The 20,272-nt window shown below is 31.7% G+C and overlaps 2 protein-coding genes across 2 annotated transcripts; both read left to right on the top strand.

Annotated features, from left to right (window-relative positions):
• The first annotated feature begins 1,203 nt into the window (after positions 1–1,203).
• LOC107945155 (serine--glyoxylate aminotransferase) lies at positions 1,204–5,511 on the top strand. Its single transcript, NM_001327483.1, is given in 6 exon segments — positions 1,204–1,228; positions 1,461–1,719; positions 1,814–2,098; positions 2,770–3,136; positions 3,549–3,759; positions 5,261–5,511. Coding segments are annotated over 5 exon segments (1,206 nt in total). The 5' UTR covers positions 1,204–1,228; positions 1,461–1,514; the 3' UTR covers positions 5,399–5,511.
• A 3,262-nt stretch (positions 5,512–8,773) lies between these two features.
• On the top strand, positions 8,774–18,695 carry LOC107945163 (nuclear cap-binding protein subunit 1). Its single transcript, XM_041109583.1, has 19 exons — positions 8,774–9,028; positions 9,146–9,205; positions 10,071–10,127; positions 10,555–10,626; positions 10,749–10,811; positions 11,423–11,599; positions 12,155–12,280; positions 12,514–12,580; positions 12,856–13,055; positions 13,247–13,317; positions 13,945–14,029; positions 14,641–14,709; positions 14,806–14,924; positions 15,152–15,290; positions 15,517–16,020; positions 16,279–16,578; positions 17,089–17,267; positions 17,384–17,495; positions 18,282–18,695. Exons 1-19 carry the CDS (start codon positions 8,945–8,947, stop codon positions 18,390–18,392), a joined length of 2,595 nt encoding a protein of 864 aa, XP_040965517.1. The 5' UTR covers positions 8,774–8,944; the 3' UTR covers positions 18,393–18,695.
• The last annotated feature ends 1,577 nt before the right edge of the window (positions 18,696–20,272 follow it).

Here is a 20,272-nt window from a genome sequence, read left to right as displayed (position 1 = left end):
TAATGCAATTTACCCCAAAAACACAAAATTGAAATAAATACAAAAATAAAAAAAGGGTTGCTTTTGTTGTTATGGTGGTGTGTGGTGTTAGTTGCAAAGAGAGAGTGTGGTTGATAACTGATAAGCCTTTTATCACTTTATCTTTTCACTTTGCTTTCTCATCCTCATATTCTTACATGCTCCTTTTTAATCTTTTTATTACTCGAATTTGGATATGAATGAATAATTGACGTAATATGTTTATTTTTTTAAAAAAAATTGGGTTTCGGATTAATTTTATCTTTTCACTTTGTTTTCTCTTCCTCATATTTTTACATGGTTGTTTTTAATTTTTTTATTACTCGAATTGAGATATGAATGAATAATCGACATAATATGTTTAATTTTTTAAAAAAATTGGGTTTTCGATAAATTCAACTTGATTTATGGACAATTTTAATCGAAATTTGTTCACATGGTTAAGGGATTTTTGATTCTTTCATAAGAATGTTTGTGTAATCTATCAGAAACCTACTAACTCGGGTATAGGGGGTTGTTTCCCATCTCTATTGAAAACCCGAATACCTGAACAAGCATTGAGTTCACATTGTTTGACAATGTTTTTGGAATGAAACTAATCAAGCCATCGATTCTCAGTTCGTCTAGTTCAAATAAAATAAATTATTAAAAAGTAATAAAACTGTTAATCATTGGTTTCAATCGATTTTTTAGCTCGGTTCGTGGGTCAATTATTATTATTTTTACTTTGTTCCGAACCGGTGTACCAGCTAGTTTAGTTCTAAAAACACTGTTCTCAAGAACTTGAGAATGTGAAATAATAGGGTACGGTTCAGGCTTATGCTTCCAACGAGCCATTTTCATCTTGTAGAACCCGACACCATCTCTCTAGACATTTAAATTTTATATAGAGTAAAAAGATAAAACTCCTACCGAAGATAATATCGAACAAGTAGAGAAATCCATCAACTCCGAACAAATAACATTTCGTAAATTTGTCTCGAAAAATTTGAAAAATCCATCCACACATATCCATATGTGTCATTCACAGCCGCAGACTTTCAGTTTGGTTTATAGCTCTTATCTGCTAACTTTTTGAGCCACTCTTTTTTTTTGTTATTATTACATTTAAGTCCCTAACACTTTGGACTGTTTATAAAGGCCGCTATTGTTCTCTTTTCTCTGCCAAAAAAAAAATCCAATTTTCATTTCAAAGATTCTCTCAAAACAGGTATTGCCCATTTTTTTCTTCATTTTTTAGTATTTTTATTATTATTCTTTCATATATATATATAATTATTTTTAATTATTACTGAATTTTTTTAAAATAAATAACACTCTATGATTGTTTTAAAAAATTATTTTATAAAAAATAATATTATTTCGATTTGAGTTTGAGTATTGAATTATGGTGTGCAACAAATTATTTATTGGTACTTATATGTTTTTTTTTATCATAATAGTGAGGGAGTAGTAGTTCGAGTTATCGACGACGTTTTTTTTCAACACGAAAAAAAATGGATTACTTTTATGGACCAGGGAGGAACCATCTCTTCGTTCCGGGTCCGGTTAACATACCGGAACCCGTTATTCGAGCCATGAACCGGAATAATGAGGATTACCGTTCCCCGGCTATTCCGGCAATGACAAAAACCCTTCTCGAAGATGTTAAGAAGATATTCAAGACTACGACCGGGACTCCTTTTATGATCCCAACAACAGGTATTCGCAGTTTTATCAAACCAAATGAGTTAAGTTTCGGGAGGTTTCGAAAAATGGTAATTATCAATGTGTTTTTTGTTGTTTTGTATTTTAGGAACCGGCGCATGGGAGAGTGCACTTACTAATACGTTATCCCCCGGTGACCGAATCGTATCGTTCCTCATTGGACAATTCAGTCTTCTTTGGATCGATCAACAACAACGTCTCAAGTTCAACGTCGACGTTGTCGAAAGTGAGTGGGGACAAGGTGCTAACCTCGACGTTTTGGCCGAAAAACTCGCGGCCGATCGTACGCACACCATTAAGGCTATTTGTATTGTTCACAACGAAACCGCGACTGGAGTTACCAACAACTTGGCCACAGTGAGAAAACTACTAGGTTAGTGTATATATTATATGTGCTTTTAATAGTAGAGTTACTGTTCCATTAGAACTTCATAGTTATGTCCAGTTGGATTTTTTCAATTATCCGTGATAATTCGGTTTGATTTTCGATTTTTCTATACTATATTTGGGTTACGTTGTTTTGGACTTTATTTTATGACTTTTGGATATTATATGGTAAAGTTTCAGTTTTTTATAAATATTTTTAAAAATATATTTTGTAAGTAAATAAGAAAATAACTTATATATTATTTTAGAAATTTAATTTATTTTCACTATTTTAAATATTTACATTATAAAAAAAATTAAAATATTTCTTTTAACCGATATTTCAATTTAATTCTCTTTTTTTTCATATTAAATTTGGGTTATTGGGCAAAGTTTTAAATTTTTTTAATAAATATTTAAAAAAATAATTTTCAAGTAAATAAAAAATATTTTAAAAAATAATTTCTATAATTTTCACTATTTTTAATATTTATATAATAAAAAAATTATATATTAAATAAAAATAGAATTTAATTTGGCTCGGATAATTGTGATTTTTTAACTTATGAACCGAAATCGTTCAAACAATAACGATTCATATCAGTTTTTTATTTCTCATTTTTTTTGCTCAACCCTACTTGGTAGTATAAACATCTCATGCATTACATTTATTTTCAGATCATTACGGGCACCCAGCACTGCTTCTCGTCGATGGAGTTTCCTCGATTTGTGCTCTCGATTTCCGTATGGATGAATGGGGAGTTGACGTAGCATTAACTGGCTCGCAAAAGGCGCTTTCTCTTCCAACCGGGATCGGTATTGTTTGCGCTAGCCCGAAAGCTCTCGAGGCGACCAAAACTGCGAAATCGGTTCGGGTTTTCTTCGATTGGAACGATTACCTTAAGTTTTACAAACTAGGAACATTTTGGCCATACACTCCTTCAATTCAACTCTTGTATGGACTAAGAGCAGCTTTGGACCTTATTTTTGAGGAAGGACTTGATAATATCATTGAAAGGCATAGTCGCTTGGGCAAAGCAACAAGGTGAAAAAAAAGGTTAAATTTTGTGGTTAGTCCCTGTATTTTGATGAAATTGAGATTTAGTCCTTATACTCAAAAAGTTAAAAATTAATTCCTACTTTTTTTTAATTTGAAAATTCTAGTCCAATTGTTGAAATCAGAAATATTTTCCGTCAAAATTTGTTATTTTTTGGCATTTTGATTAGGATGCCCTCATTTGTCGGAAGCTACAAATGACAATAATTATGGGACTAGGGTTTTAAAATTGAAAAAGTAGGAGGATTAAATTTTTACTTTTATAATATAAAGATTAAATTTCAATTTCTATCAAAGTACAGAGACTAACAACATATTTTAGCAAAAAAAAAAAACACTTGCTCACAACATTACGGTTTGAATCGGTTTTCGATTTTGTAAATAATGTTTTTGAAAACAGGCTTGCGGTGGAAGCATGGGGCTTGAAGAATTGCACACAAAAGGAGGAATGGTTCAGTGACACGGTGACGGCGGTGCTTGTTCCACCATATATTGATAGTTCGGAAATCGTTAAACGGGGATGGAAGAGATACAATTTGAGCTTAGGTCTTGGCCTTAACAAAGTGGCAGGAAAAGTTTTCAGAATAGGACATCTTGGAAACCTAAACGAGGTAATCTACCTTTTGTTTCGACTTTTTATCTCGCTTGAAATATTTGAGTATGATGTTCATGTCTCACATATAATTGAACATTGGTATAAGAATATAGCACCCCAATAACTCTCTTAGGAAAAAATAATTAAACATATCCATATCTAATACACCCGAACTTGAGTAATATAGACTTGTTTAAAGATCGAGTAATCTACCTAAGTCAAAGAGCTTACTTGATATTTTGGAAGTTTTGGACAAAAATATTAGGGTCGAAATTAGGCTTAAACGAGAAAAATTAAGTTTATTTAAAATATGGGTCAAACTTGGATTTCACCATTTAAGATCCAAATGTAACCTTACGTGTTCTCCAATTCCTTAATATGTAATTAATTAATTATTTATTTAAATAGTATGTAATTTATATTATATGAAAACTTAATATATATTACTATAGTATAAATATTAAAAAAAGTATGTTAAGTTATTTGTATATTTAAATTTAATAAAAGGAATAATACATATTATATAAAATACTAAATATTAAATAAAAACCAATGAGTTTTTTATTAGAAAATTTAAATAATATTATGAACGAGCGTTGGTTTGGGTTAATTGTTTATAAATATGAGTGAGAATGAAAAAACTCGAGGTCCATATTTCGAGTTAGACTAAATTTGACAACTATATACAATGTTGTTACTATACATGAGCCCATGTTGGCCCGTGACACCTTTAAGAGTAACATAGATTTAGAATATTGTTCCTTTTCCGAAGTTGTCTTCATTAAGCACTCATTATTCAAGAATTCTGAAGCTAGTATTTTGGTTCAAACTAAATTTGGGAAAATATATATAGTTTCCACATCGTACATAAGGCTAGGCAGTATCATGTCCCATATAGGGGCAATATCAAAGGGGTTGGCAAGGGCCCTAACCACCTAAAATGAAAATTTTTAATTTTTTCTTTTTAAAATTTATAAATGATTAAATTTGCACTTTAACCTTTCAAAACGATTAAATTTTAATTTAGTATTTTAAAAATAATAAAAATATAAACTATTAAAATGGTGAAATAAAATTTTTAGCTCTTATAAAAATATACAACTAAAATTCGTTTCCTCCCAAAAAAATTTTCCACCTCTGGCTCTAGTCCTAAGGGCGAAGGGAGATGAGGGTTGACAGAGGCTCTAGCCCCCTTAAAATGGGAAAATGTTTCTTTAGACCCCAAAAAATTTATAAAATTTTAAGTTAATATATGGTAAAATTATAATTTAATCCCCCAAAATACAAGAATTCCAATTTAATCATTTTGAAAGCCATAAAGATATAAGCAAATGATGAAATTACATTTTAGTTCTCATAAAAAATATATAACTTAATTTCAACCCCTAAAGAAAAAGATAAAAACACGGTACATAGGGCTAGAAGAAAAAGATAAAAACACTCATGTTAGATGCAAAACGTGTATCTGAAACTCACACCCGAACTCAAATAAGGTCGTCTTTTCGTATAAATTTCAGTTGCAACTGCTGGGTTGTTTAGCTGGTGTGGAGATGATATTGAAAGATGTTGGATACCCAGTTAAGCTTGGAAGTGGAGTTGCTGCTGCATCTGCTTATCTGCAAAATAACATCCCAATGATCCCTTCAAGGATTTGATGAAGAATATTGCAATTAATTAGTCCATGTAAACTTTTTTTTAAATTTATTTATTTGCTCCATCATAAATTTGTAAAAATATACTTTGATATGTTTCTCTATTATACTCTCTCTATCTAAGTCTTTTATTTTCATCATATACTTAGTGGTGTATCTCGGTATTAAATTTTGGGGGTTTAATTAGAGTTCTAGAACTTTTAGGGGGTTAACGAGAGTTTCCAAATTTTTGGAGGGTTTAATTGAAAATTTTCAAAAGAATTTGAGAGGCTTTAATGAGAATTTTTAAAAATTTTGAGAGTGCTTGATTAATATTTTTGAAAATTTTAAAAGGGTTGATGAGAAATTTTAAAAACTTTGGGAGGGTGATAATTCAAATTTTTAAAATTTTAGTTGATGTTTTATATATTTTATAATTAAATATAAATGTTAAAAAATATTTTTTATTATTTAAATTGAATTCAGATCGAGTCAGGTCGACTCTTGATGCAAAAAAATTGTCCAAGCCCGAGTCAAATCGGGTCGAGCCTATCAGGTTTGACGGGGTACCCAACCCATGGACAAGCCTGGACTAAAGTAAGATTGACCTTTCCAATTACGAATTTGAATATTGTGAACTTTTTAAATATTTGGAAGGATTTGAACAAAAATATTAAGTCTAAAAATAGGTTTGAGTAAGAAAATTAGATTCGTTAAAATATGAGTCAAGTTTGGACTCCAATATTCAAGACTTAAGCTTGACCTGTATTTAATATTATAATATTTTATTTTATTTTTTATATATTATGCAATTTCTAATAATATATAGTGAGAATTTGATACATTCAATGAAATATTTTTGCTATCTTTAATTTTTTAAATATTTTTTAATGCACTCTAAATGGAACATGTTTCATCTTTTGAATATGGCTAGTAGAGTCCATAAGCAGGATTTTGGTAAATATACATTTTAGCCCATAAACTTGTCTTTAATGTTTAAATTGGTACATAAGGTTTTTTTGTCCAATTAGGTACCTAAACTTGGCCTCAATGTTCAATTTGGTACCTAAACTTGGCTTTTTGGTTCAAATTAATACTTGAACTTGACTTCATAGTTCAATTTGATGCAAATAAGTCATTTACCATAAGGACTAATTTGGACCAAAAAAGCAAGTTCAGGTACCATTTTGGATCAAAGAGCTAAGTTCAGGTACCTAATTAGACTAATTAAATTGTAGGTATCAAATTAAACATTGAATCCAAGTTCAGGTATCAAAATGCATATTTACAATTAAATTTTTAATGAAAAAAAATAAACATGTAATATTATTAATTAGTAACCTAAAATAGCATAGTTTGTCTTTTTCAAATATGGGCGAGTCATTTAAGTTAGGTAAAAATTGAGACCCCTATTTTGTACGAAGTTTAACTTAAACAAATATAAATTATGTTAATATCATATGATTACCCATTCCAAATCTAATCTGATCCATCACACGACAACCTCTATCTTCACAAAATATTTTTTTCCAACTTTCTTTTCCCTTAATTCCATCAAATATTTTGATAAGGCTTATTTTTCTAGACATGTAGAGACGTGGTTTATGCATATTGCCATTTTTTTACTATTAACAAATATTATTATATTTTTAATTTTTTTAAATGTGCAAAAGAAATACAATTTTTTGGGACAATATAAATTTTGGCCCATGAACTGGGCAATTGGGTCCTTGTACTTGATATTTATAAAAGTTTGATGATGTGGAACTTTGAGATTGTGCCACATCATCACATTTAGTGTTTTAATAACCGAATCGGTAGTTGAATATGTTAGACCATCAGTTCTCGATTCAACTAGTTCGATCGTTGGACCAACAATAATTAAATAATAATCTAAAAATTTAAAATATAATTTTTATTAATTTAATTTAACCTATTCAACTGTCGATTTTTGTCTTGATTTTTTATTTTACCAATTTCAAGCAATTTTTGAGTCAACCAGGTCAACCTTTTGTTCGGATCGTTATATCAATTAGTTCTCGATCCGTTCGATCCATTCTTACTCCAGCAACACTGGTCACATAATCAAGTCTTGACAGAATCCAAGTTTAAGGACCAAGCGAGACCTAGTTGCCAAGTTCAGGGGTCAGAAATTATATTATCCCAATTATTTTTAATGGTATCAACAAAGACATTATCTCGAGATTGAAAAAATACATTAAAAAAATAAAGACTAAAAATGATCAAATATTTTCTATTTTAAAATATTTAATTGAGTTAGTGTCACAAGTTAATCGAACACCAATTCAATTAGGAATTGATTTAAATATCATTTTTCAAAAAACAACAACAAATATTATTACGGCAGTATTTTTGTCTTTTATTGTTAAAAAACAACTTAAAATCACTACTTAAAATAAAACCATATGTCCAAGTGTCAAACCCGAGATTAGTAAAATTTGCATTTAGTCTTTTACTTCTCTACCTATGATTCAATCAATGAACAAATCTTTTTATAGATATATTTTGACATAAAGTTTCTCCTTTCATCCACGTTGTGGGTGTAATGAAATCTAGTTATAAGGTTAATGCAGATTGAAGGTTATTTTATTATAGGAATCTGACCAAATCAGTCACTTTATTATTAATTGGATCAATTTAGTCTGTTATTAAAATGAATTAGATAAGGCCAAATTGGAATAGATTTAACATTTACTATTTAAAAAATATAACTTACTGTTTAACAGAATTAATATTTTAAAGTTTTTATAGTTCTGTAAATAAAATATTTTATTTGGAGTTGAACAGCAATCGAAAAAATATAAATTTTAAGATATTTTTATATAGTAAAATTTAGTTTTATAACAATTTAGACTTATTTGATTCTTTTTTAATAGTATAGGGACTAAATTGTTTCATTTAATAACAGAGGGACTAATTTGATTCATTTAATAACAGAGGGACTAATTTGATTAGATACCTATAATATACTTTAACCCTACTAATTTAAAAGAAAACTATAATACAAAAGCCTTTTTATACAAAATTGACCTTACTTTGTAATTTGATAAAAAGTAGAAGTGTTTATGGGCCGGAAGACTTGTTCGGCCGGATCCATTTGGGTTGGGCTTGATTAAAATTTTCAACTTGAACCAATCTGTTTTATTGTTTGAAATAATAAAATATATAAAATAGTTTTATATTAATATTTACTTATCTTTAAAATTAAATTAAGTTTTTTTTTTTTATTTTTAAATAGTAAAAGTAGTCATTTGGACAAACCTGAGTAGGCCGAACTCGAGCTCAAGCTTGAAAACTTTTTAGAATTGAGCCTTAGTCCTATCCGGCCCGACCCATGAATAGGGTTAATTTAGGTTCAACATTTAACATTTTAAAAATAGTTTAGGGGCTTAATATAAGATATTATCCCAAAAAGTAAAAAACCCTGCAGAAGCAGAATCCCTCAGTTACAGTGTCCTGTTCTCCCCACACTTTGGTTTTTTTCTCCAATCACGAACTTGTTTGTTTCCCTAGAAAAAAAAAGAAGAGAGGAAAATCAGGAAAGAAAATATGAGCAGCTGGAGAAATCTTCTTCTGCGAATTGGCGATAAAAGCTCAGAGTACAGTTCCTCTTCCGATTTCAAAGACCACATTGTCCGTACCATTCTCTCTCTAATTTGTTTTCCCGTTAATAAACCCTAATCCATCGTGTTTTTTCTTCTTCTTCATAAATTGAATTATTTGATCACTTTTTTGTTTTTGAAATTACAGGAAACTTGCTTTGGAGCTTTACGGAGAGAGTTGGGGCATTCTTCTGCTGAAATTTTATCTGTAATCTTTCTCTCTCTCTCTCTCTCTCTCTCTCTTTAAAGTTTTCTTTTATATTTGTTTTTTTAATATTGGCATGGTTGAAAATCATAAGATATTTTAGTAATTAGTGGAGGAAGTAATTGTATTAGGCTTTGGAGTGGAGCTCTTTTGGATTTGCATTGGGAGTTAACTTTTTTTTTCACCGGCAACCTAGAATGTTACTAGAGAAAAATAAATTAGAAGTTGGAAAATTGTTTATAATTAGATATAACTTACTATTAAACTATTTTGTAACATTGAAGTTTTTCTTTAACTTTTTGTTTGTTGCTCTGAAATATTCAAATGAAGTTCTTAAATATCTTAATTGTTGAGTTGAGAGAAAAATGGTTCCTTTTTGTTATATTGATAAGTTGAAGACATTGCAAGAACACATAAAGACAGCAAGGTATAAATACAGACAGTAACCATGATATATCTAGAAAATTTGGATAGAATGTATTAAAAAAGTATAAAGGAAAAACAAAGACTTGAGTATCCAAGATTGCTTTTAATAAAAGAACTTCACTCCAATGAAAGAGGAGATCTGTGAGTTGAAGAGTTTGAGTATCTTTTTTCTAATAATTAGATATTTTCCTGCTTGAGGTATATACAGATTATTGAATGTTTCATTTGTTTATTGTCCCCACATACGTTTTGAAACACTTCAAAAAGAAAAGAGGTTTTTCCCTTTTAATGGAGTTTAAGTTCAAGCCAAAAATTGGAGATTTCTTTGTATGCAGATTGACTTATTTGCTCATTAACATATTGTAATTGGTACTTTGTCCCGTTTGATTCAGCTGCTGATAATTGCCAAAGCATTTATTTATTTATTTTCTTATCCTGACAGTTCCTTCTCCAATGTGCGGAACAATTGCCTCACAAGATTCCATTGTATGGAACATTGGTATGGCTTTTCTTCTAAGCCTTTTGAAGGCTCTTTTCTGTTTTCCTTTGTTGCTTTTCTATTAATTGACAGCGTCAGCTGTGTAAATTAAAGTAGTCAATTATATTGACACACCTCTCATGGTGTGATTGTTACAATAAAGTTTTTTCTCAATGGACTTATTTTCAGCATAGATAATGTATAAATGTTGCCACTAATCCTGTGGAAGAGATGCTAATTTTGCAAGCTAAAAGTTGTGTGAGAACTCTATAAAGAGATTAAAACGTTGATGCAAGATATACTTTTGGGTAGAACTTCCCTTTTTTTATTTATTTGTAGAAACCTCTTATTGTCAATACTTATATTCATGGATGCTCCTTTAACCCCTTGCAAGTTTAGTGACACTGCCTACAGGTTTTAATACCTCATTCTCTCTCTTTCCTCTCAGATTGGTTTGTTAAATTTGGAAGATGAAGACTTCGTTAAAAAAATAGTTGAGAATACACAAAATAGTTTTCAGGTGAGCAAGTTTCTAATTCAAATGCTTTTCAAGAGGTCATTCCTGTGTGGTTTTAGCCTTCAAGGTTTTTTTCCCCTCTCCAGTGCACATTTTTCTAACACTCTCCATGTTGGATTTTTCAGGATGCTCTGGATTCTGGAAATTGTGACGGGATTCGTATTTTAATGCGGTTTCTGACTGCTTTGGTACGTATGGTGTTATATATTTGTCTATAATAGTGCTGTGGTGATTGTTTTGGGCATGTTCCTGAATGTCTGGAGGCATTAACTTCCTCATACATATGATTGAAGTGAAAATACTAGGAAAGCTAGTTCAGGAATGAGCATTCTATTCTATTTATTTCATCATTAAAGAAAATACATTTTGAAGACCATTCAATTCTTACTATTTAATGGTTTTTTTTTTTTTTTACGAATGAAATTCTACTAACAAAATCTTGTTGGTAATACATGTGCAACCAAATACACTGTACAAATTTGAGGCAAAAGACAAACTCATACTAGATTTGCTTAACTATTTATGAATTCTTTCTGGTGCATATTTTGTGAGACCTTATAGGCATCTTCAGCTTTGGTTATGTGGTTTTCACAACAGCTACATATTTTGAAGCTTCCTTACCAGTTTCTTATGGACATGGATGTTTATAACGGGATTAGTTTCTAATTTTTAGCCGATTGCTGATTTGTATTCTGTCACTAATTTGCTAGTTCAGATCCCTTGTAATGGAAGATATATTTATACTTATTTTGAAGTTGATACAGTAAGCTTTATTTTTCAATTTCCTTGCATTCTACAGATGTGCAGCAAAGTTCTCCAACCCACTTCACTTGTAGTTGTTTTTGAAACTCTATTATCGTCAGCTGCCATAACAGTTGATGAAGAGAAAGGAAATCCTTCCTGGCAAGCACGTGCTGACTTTTATGTGATTTGCATTTTATCTTGTCTTCCATGGGGAGGAGCAGAACTCGCAGAGGTGAGGCCTTTCTTGGCTCTTAATAAGCATTATGTCTTGTTGGGTTGGGTGGTTTGATTGTTGTCTGCAAAGTTGGTTGTTAATACCTGGTATGCTGATATTCATATGACTAGCTATGTTTTCAGTCCGTTGGAAATATTTATATCTTGGTCTGGCACGGCAACATGGAAATTTTAAAGAATTATAATACAGGAATGGTGGTATAAAGAAACAAAAATATTTATTTATAAGTAAACCGAACTAATTTATTGTTTAGAATTATAGGATAAGGATGGTCTCTTCATCCAAAGGAAGCAATGTAAATTTCAAATGACGAGAAAACCTTTCCGGAAAATTAGTATGTACTTCACTTGGCACCTGGTTTCTGCTTCCTAGGTTTCATTACATTTTAGATTGTACTATTTTATGATTGTTGACACATGATTCTTGGTGAATATATTTCATAATTCTTATAGGTTTCTGTTATTTATGCCTATCACGGTTATAGATAAATTCATTCAGTTAACTGTGGTTCATACTGTGTATTCTGAAAGAACCAAATGTTTATGTATTCAGCAAGTTCCTGAGGAGATAGAAAGAGTGTTGGTTGGTATACAAGCCTATTTGAGCATTCGAAGGCATACTTCTGACTCTGGATTATCTTTTTTTGAGGATGACGAGTCTGGAGGTGACGTTGAAAAGGTAAATCGCCTGATGCAATCCATCTATCCTTACCTTTCCTTAATTGACAACTTTTGGCTTTAGGGATACTTGTGGTATGGCAATTAATTGACTTCCAAAGTCTCTAGGCTTTAGCAGTTTGATCCAGTAATTGTGAAGATGGTCTACAGAACTAGATTATGTGATTCCGTTATTGTTAGTTTGTCATAATCTCCATGCTTTCTTCATCAGTAATTTTCTTAATTTTCTTTCAGGATTTCCTTGAAGATTTATGGGAACGGATACAAGTTCTATCTAGCAATGGGTGGAAAGTTGAAAGTGGTAATATGTCCATTCTTTGTTTAGTTTATAACTTTGAACCCTTCACTCTTGTTATAAATGTAAATACGTCTTAATTTGACAGTAGAAGCAAGTTCTTTAGTATATTTTATGATGTAATTTTATATACAAATTTATTTTCCGTGGTTTCTTCCATCTCTCTCTCATTTCATAATTGCATTGGAGTAGCTTTCGACTTCTCTACTTTACTTCTCATCCCCTACCACCCTTGCCTCATCTGCATGACTAATTTTAATTGCTATGTTTCTGTTTGCTAGTTCCAAGGCCTCACTTATCATTTGAAGCGCAGCTGGTTGCTGGAAAGTCTCATGAGTTTGGACCCATTAGCTGTCCTGAGCAACCTGAGCTTCCTTCATCAATTTCTGCTGTCGCTTATGGAAAGCAAAAGCATGATGCAGAGTTGAAGTATCCTCAAAGGATGCGCAGGCTTAATATTTTTCCTGCTAGCAAAACAGAGGTAAAATTATTTAAGATGTCATTGTTGAATTTTTCATGGGCTGCTACCAGTTACCTACTTCAACAAAGATGGTCATGGAGTTCATGGCTTAAAGCTTAGTTGCCCATAACAGCTTGTGTTTATTCATCCCGCTTTCCTATTGGGTTTTCCTTTATAGCTCTCTATGTCTCATTTCTTCTTTTATTTGACAGGATCTGCAGCCAATTGATCGCTTTGTTGTTGAAGAGTATTTGCTGGATGTGCTTTTGTTCTTCAATGGATGGTGTGTACACAATACTGACCTGTCACTTTCTTCTTTTATGTTCTTTAATGACTTTATTTTTTGCAATAATTATACTTATTCTTTTCATTACAAACTATACATGCTTGAAAATTATTGGAGGACTAGATGCAAGTCAGGAGGTCATGGATTTCTCAAATAGTAGTTTGTTTGTATCTGAATGAGAAAACAGTAGTTTACAAGTTAATATTTTATTTCATTTTTGAATATTATTCATTTACCCACCCTTTTGTTGAACTCTTATGAAAATGCTAGAATTTAATGCTGTATTATTTGCATAAACAATAGTGAAAAAATCAATCTGCTTGATAGCCACCGACAATTAGAAGCAGTTAAAGATAGGTTTATTCATTTTTTTATTTAACCATTTAGTTGCATTTGAAAGAGTTAAAAACTGGACTGTCAATAATTGTCAGCTTTGGCCTGGTGAAGCAGCTGCTGTCCTGTTTTGCATGTTTGCTGGAGTTATTCATTATTTTCTTTAATTGGATCATTAGCCAGATCTTGTTTCTTTTGATTTTAAAATGAAATAATTCCTTATAATTTGGTTTGTAAAAGTATGTCAAGGCCTTTGGTCTTAGTTTTAATTATTTCTCCTCCTTGCTTTAGTCGAAAGGAATGTGCTGCTTTCATGGTAGGCTTGCCTGTGCCCTTCCGATATGAGTATCTAATGGCAGAGACAATATTCTCCCAGGTAAAAGATCTTTTATATGTTCTATTGCTATTTTCCCATAGAAAGAATCTGATTTAGGCCTTTTCTTCAGGTGTTGTTACATAAAATATAAACAGGAATATAATTTTTTTGCACCTGTAATATGCGGACAACAACACTTAATAGTTTCACATTTCCTGTAATGTATAATTGGCTTGAACTTGCATGTGATCTGCCATTTTGTTATTTTAAAATAGTTGAACTTGCATGTGATCTGCCATTTTGTTATTTTAAAATAGAGTTAGAAACCTCAATGTATAAGTATTGTATTTTAAGCATACATTATCTGCCTCTTATTGGAATCCACACCAAAGGAGGCCACTGGTTAGTACAATCAATTAAAACAAATTAACACCTTCCTCTAATTTTATTTTAAATCATCAAACTTAAATGATGATTCTTGGAGATTTAGGAGATAGGAGGAAATTAAATTGTTACATGTTTAAGTAGATATGGAAGTGATACCTCTGCAATATTTTTGCTTGTGTAAAAAAAACTAAAAAAAAGTTCAACAACAGAATGTTATATATTCTTGCTTGTATGTTTTGCGTACTAGAGCCTCATATGGAAGTGATTCCTCTGTGTTGTTGCAGCTGCTTTTGTTACCACAACCCCCATTCAAGCCAATATATTACACACTGGTTATTATGGATCTCTGTAAGGTAGTATAGAAGCAATTATCACTTAATTATATCTTTGTCTTTTTATAAGAAATTGTTTGCCCCTTAAAGTGTCTGATGTTGTAGTTTAATGGTTAGGCTCTCCCTGGGGCCTTTCCTGCAGTTGTAGCTGGTGCAGTTCGTGCTCTTTTTGATAAAATTGCTGATTTAGACATGGAATGTCGGACACGCCTTATCCTTTGGTTTTCACACCATCTGTAAGTCTGCATTAAATTCTTCTATTTATTAACAATATATATGCCTTTTTTCTCCTTTTATGCTTGATGATATGATTCTTGGCACATTGGATATTGCATCCAATTAATGACTGATGATTTGGCTAGATGTCCAGTACACCAACTTAGCCCTTTGCACCTTTCAGGATGTTGCTTTAAGGTTTTTCAGCTGATTTCTTTGCATTTAATAGTAATTCTTGGCTCCACAGATCAAATTTCCAATTTATTTGGCCTTGGGAAGAATGGGCTTATGTCCTAGACCTCCCAAAGTGGGCTCCACAGCGTGTATTTGTTCAAGAGGTCTTGGAAAGAGAAGTTCGTTTGTCATATTGGGACAAAATAAAGCAGGTATGGAAACATGCTAGAGTGCTTTTCTGTTCTGGAAGTACTATAAAGATATAAAAAAAAAAAACCGTAGGTTTTGGTTGGGGCAATTAGTAATGGTTAAAAATATTCTTAACCTCCCTTAGTTGTTAAGGTGTTATATCAATTTGTACCAAACATGGTATTATACTAACCTCGGCATGTTGCTATATCTTTGTAACATTTCTCTTTTTGTAACACTTAATCTCAGAGCATTGAGAATGCACCTGCTCTAGAAGAGTTGCTACCACCCAAGGGTGGTCCAAATTTCAAGTATAGTGGAGCGGATGATCAAGAAAAGACTGAACAAGAGCAGGCACTCTCTTCAGAGCTTAGCAACAAGGTGAAAGGAAGGCAGACAGCACGTGAAATAATTTTATGGATTGAGGAAACTGTCTATACTATTCACGGCCAGGAAATTACCCTCAGTGTGGTTATACAAACTCTTCTTGACATTGGGTCTAAAAGTTTCACTCATTTGATCACTGTCTTGGAGAGGTATGGACAGGTCATGGCAAAACTTTGCGCTGATCAAGATAAGCAGGTCATGCTTATATCTGAAGTTGGTTCATATTGGAAGAACAATGCACAGATGACAGCCATAACAATTGATAGAATGATGGGTTATCGTCTTATATCTAATTTGGCCATTGTGAGATGGGTCTTCTCTCCAGAAAACATTGAGCAATTTCATATATCTGATCGTCCATGGGAGGTATATCAACAAATTCAGCTTATTTTTGCCTGTTACCAACTCCTCACTTCCCCCTCCTTCCCACAAACAAAAGCATGACTTCAAATGTGTGTTCCATAGTTTCTTGCTACGTACTTGTTCTAACACTGTAACTGCTTGTGTATTCATCCATCCTGTATTCTCTTTGGAGAATTAATCATCTCTCTGTGTGGTTATTCAATTCATGTTAATTGTCTTTCAAAAGTTATTTCCATTTCAAAGGCTTTTTTAATTCCACAGGTTCTGAGGAATGCAGTTAGTAAGACATACAATCGTATCACTGATCTAAGGAAAGAGATTTCATCTCTGAAGAAGAGTGTTGTATCTGCAGAAGAAGCTGCATCTAAGGCAAAAGCAGATTTGGAGGCTGCTGAGTCAAAGCTTACCCTAGTGGAAGGTGAACCTGTTCTTGGTGAAAACCCTACAAAGTTAAAGCATTTAAAATCTGTGGCTGGAAAGACCAAGGAAGAGACAGTATCCATGCATGACTCTTTAGAGGCCAAGGAGGCTCTTTTTGCTCGAGCACTAGATGAAAATGAGGTACTATATTCAACTAACATAACTTCGATTTTTTGTCTACTGGCTTTGCAAATTTGTGGGATAACTTTGTACTTGTGGTTGAAATCTTCAGTACTTATTCTAAAGCATGTAATTGAACAATTTTATATGGTTCATGTGTAGATCAGTAGTTCTTTACATCCCTTTTAACTATCATGTCCTGGTCCGTCTTGAATGTCACAATTGTTCTTAAACACCATTGTATTAATGATTGTGGAAGCCCTCAAAATGCCATGAATTGATGATTAAATGCATGTTCAGTTACTCTTGATTATGCACCCAAGTAATCTCTTTGGGGTAATGAAGTGGGATATATATTTATTTGTTTGAATGTGTTCTCTTGTTCTTAATTTTCCTGAACCCTTTTTTATGTTTACTGTCCCAGTCTTTCTTGGTCTGTAACTAAGCCAAAATTATCTGATTAACATTCTCTTATCAAAATTTATCTTCCAATTACCTTATTCTACTTTTCTATGTAATTGAAATGTATAGGTTTTGTTCCTCTCTCTATACAAAAACTTCTCCAACGTGTTGATGGAGCGTTTGCCTGATGCATCTAGAGATGGAACATTGCAATCATTAAAATCTGTCAATGGAGATTCAATGGCTGTTGACATCGAAGAACCATCAACCATGGAGGTGGATGATGAGAATGAAAGACCAAAGAAAAGGTCCCAACTCCCCAACTTTCCCTGGCCCATTGTCTTTATTTATCTTTCTGTACATTGTCATTTAATGATACATCAAAATAACCATGAATTAATTATTTTTTATTTCTATGTTGCAGTCAATCAAATGGGGGTAAAACGACAAATGGTTACAATGTAAGGGAAAAAGAACAGTGGTGTTTATCAACTCTCGGCTATGTCAAGGCTTTCTCACGGCAATATGCATCTGAGGTAAGTACTGTTTGTTGAGCTCTTCGGGAATTGCCTTGTCTTGATGACCTTGTGGTGTTTTTCTGACACTATGGTCACCAAATTTTGTTCCTCTATAGCTGCTGCAGTACTTCTCTGAAAAAGTAACTGATATTAAAAATCTCTTTTAATCAACAAAAAGCTTTTTCTTTTTCCTTTTTTTTTCCCAAGGTGAAACTTTCTGACTAGGAAGTAGTTATGCTAACATTCAATGAACATTGCTTAACACTGGCCCAATTTAAGAGGAGACCAACAATAAGTTTGACATTCTGTTGCGGTCTAACTCCATACGGCCTTCTTTTTGGCTGCTTATGGTCTCTTATAACTTCTCATTCCTTGTCAGAAAAGTTGATAAATCTCATGTGAAAATGTTCCAAATATGATCGCTTGTTGTTTTAGGTGCTTTGTAAGCTAGTGGAAAGCTAGGCCTGATATGGGTATAACATTGTAAACAAGTATAAATGGATTGGATCTCACCTATAATTCCAAAATATTGAAATGAAAAAAGAAGTTATCCATACCCCTTGATAAGCTTTGAGGGGTTCTTGGAGGGTTATAGTCTCGTACTATGTCCAAAAATGTGTCAGAGACGAGAACTTCAAGAAAAATGAAGAGTCCGAGCAACATAGTGTAGCAGCTTAATCCTTGTTTCCTTGTATGCATGCTTGCTTTGCATTTCCTTGAACAAAAGCTCTTGTGATCATTGACTGTGCAGCAAACAGGATTTTAATATTTCTAATATTTTCTACTGATCTGCATTTTTGGCAGATATGGCCTCACATCGAGAAGCTGGATGCAGAGGTATTCACTGAAGATGCCCATCCTCTTTTCCGGAAAGCTGTTTATTCTGGCCTTCGCCGGCTAAGCAATGAGTTGTAACTGCATGACTTGCTGTGTAACTTAATCCATTCTCAACATCAATGGGTACTACCCTTCTTTCACCCTTCAATTTTTTTCATGTACATGAAGAAAAGTGAAAGATTCTATTTAGCTACATGATCGGTTGCCGTAGTTTAGTTTATTTCGCCAGAAGTAGACATGACCGTTTTGATAACTCGGAAAATGAAAAGTACCGATTCGATGTTAAGATGTTATCGTATATGTACTCTTTTTTCAAGTAGTTGAGTTGCCTGATAAGACTAGTTTGAACTACAATTCTAATGGAATTGTTTTGTCCCTAAACCCTTGTATCCATACTCAAACTGCAAACTCTTTCAATATTTTGATAATCCTAAACGTTGAATTATAAAAACTATTAATTTTATAATTTTATTTAGTGTTAGTTTTGTGGTCAAAATATGCTTTAGGTCCCTGTGTTCTTTATGCATTTAAAGTTTAGTCCTCTCGCTTTTATTTCAAAGAATTTGGTCCCTTTACTTTTCGGATTTAAAAATATAAGTCTAATTATTAATACCATTAAAACTCCTGTTAATTTTAAGCTCATTATAGTATCATTTTTTTCTTGTTGGATATGGATTTTGAAATTTGAAAATTGAAGGGATTAAATTTTTAGAAATAAAAGTAGGTGAATTAAATTCCAACCGTAATGAAAAGAACCAGGACTTAGACTATATTTTAACCTAATTAAGATAACTATCTACATTGTTTTGTATTTTTTTGGATAAAAATCAAAAGGCTAATTGAAGTATTTAAATTTTTTTATAAACTAAAGAGAATTAATTTTAATATAAACTTTTAAAAAATAAAATTGATTATATTAAGTGATAAATAGAGAAATCTTCATGTACTTGTTTGAAAGTTTTTTACATAACCATCACACAACAACAATTGTTAACCTTGAAAATTTTATATAATGTTTTAAATATGATACAAAAAAATTCACACATTTTCTTTGAACCAAACTATGAAAACATGACATAAATTATTATAGAGGTCATCAAATTATGAAAAGCTACAAAATAATTATTTAATTATGATTTTTTTTGGTCACCTAACTATAAAAAGTATCAAATAATCAATAGTTAAGTGACAAAAAAAGTAATTGAAAAAGTAAACATAGCCGACCGACTACTAATGTAGTTTACCCAAAAACATGCTCAGAGCCAAAAGTAGATTAAAATAGTTAAATAAAACTTATACAAAAAAAATTGGGATTATATTTAATGCACTAATGATGTATAGATATATAAATTCATATATAATGATTTTATGTAGTTATTAAAATAAATGCACCATTAAAATTAAAATAATATCATTTGATTCATTGATAATATATTAATAATATACATATCAAATAAAAATCCGTTAAAATTGTAAACAAAAAATTAAAAATAAAACACTTTGAATCTCGTGTATTAGTCTGATGGTCAGGGTGTTTACCGCCTCATGTGTAGCCTAAGTTCGAGTTGTGCTAGTCGTGTTGTTGTTAGGGCTTTGACTTCTTATAATTCACCGAAAAAATAACAACCAAAATAATAATAATAATAATAAAGCACTGTTGATGGAGGATGGAAAGTCGAGAAAGAAAGAAAGAAACAACAATGACGTTACCAACAAAAGAAGAAAACACAAAAATGGTTGCAAAAAATGACATGTTTGTTGATGATGTTTGTTCGATGAAATCATTAAAACCAAATGTCTGATGTGTTGTTTATTGCACTAAATTAAAAAATCTAAGTGGACTTGGTGCTCGGGGTTGGTGGTTTATTGTCTAAAATTTAGGGTAAATTATATTTAAAATCGTTAATTATTAATAAATTTATATTTTCATCGTTTAACTTTGAAAAGTTATAAAATTA

This window comes from Gossypium hirsutum, chromosome D13, assembly GCF_007990345.1.
Source record: "Gossypium hirsutum isolate 1008001.06 chromosome D13, Gossypium_hirsutum_v2.1, whole genome shotgun sequence".
Classification (NCBI taxonomy): domain Eukaryota; kingdom Viridiplantae; phylum Streptophyta; class Magnoliopsida; order Malvales; family Malvaceae; genus Gossypium; species Gossypium hirsutum.
Note: the sequence above shows the minus strand (reverse complement) of the source record. Positions and strands in the feature narration are given on the sequence as shown.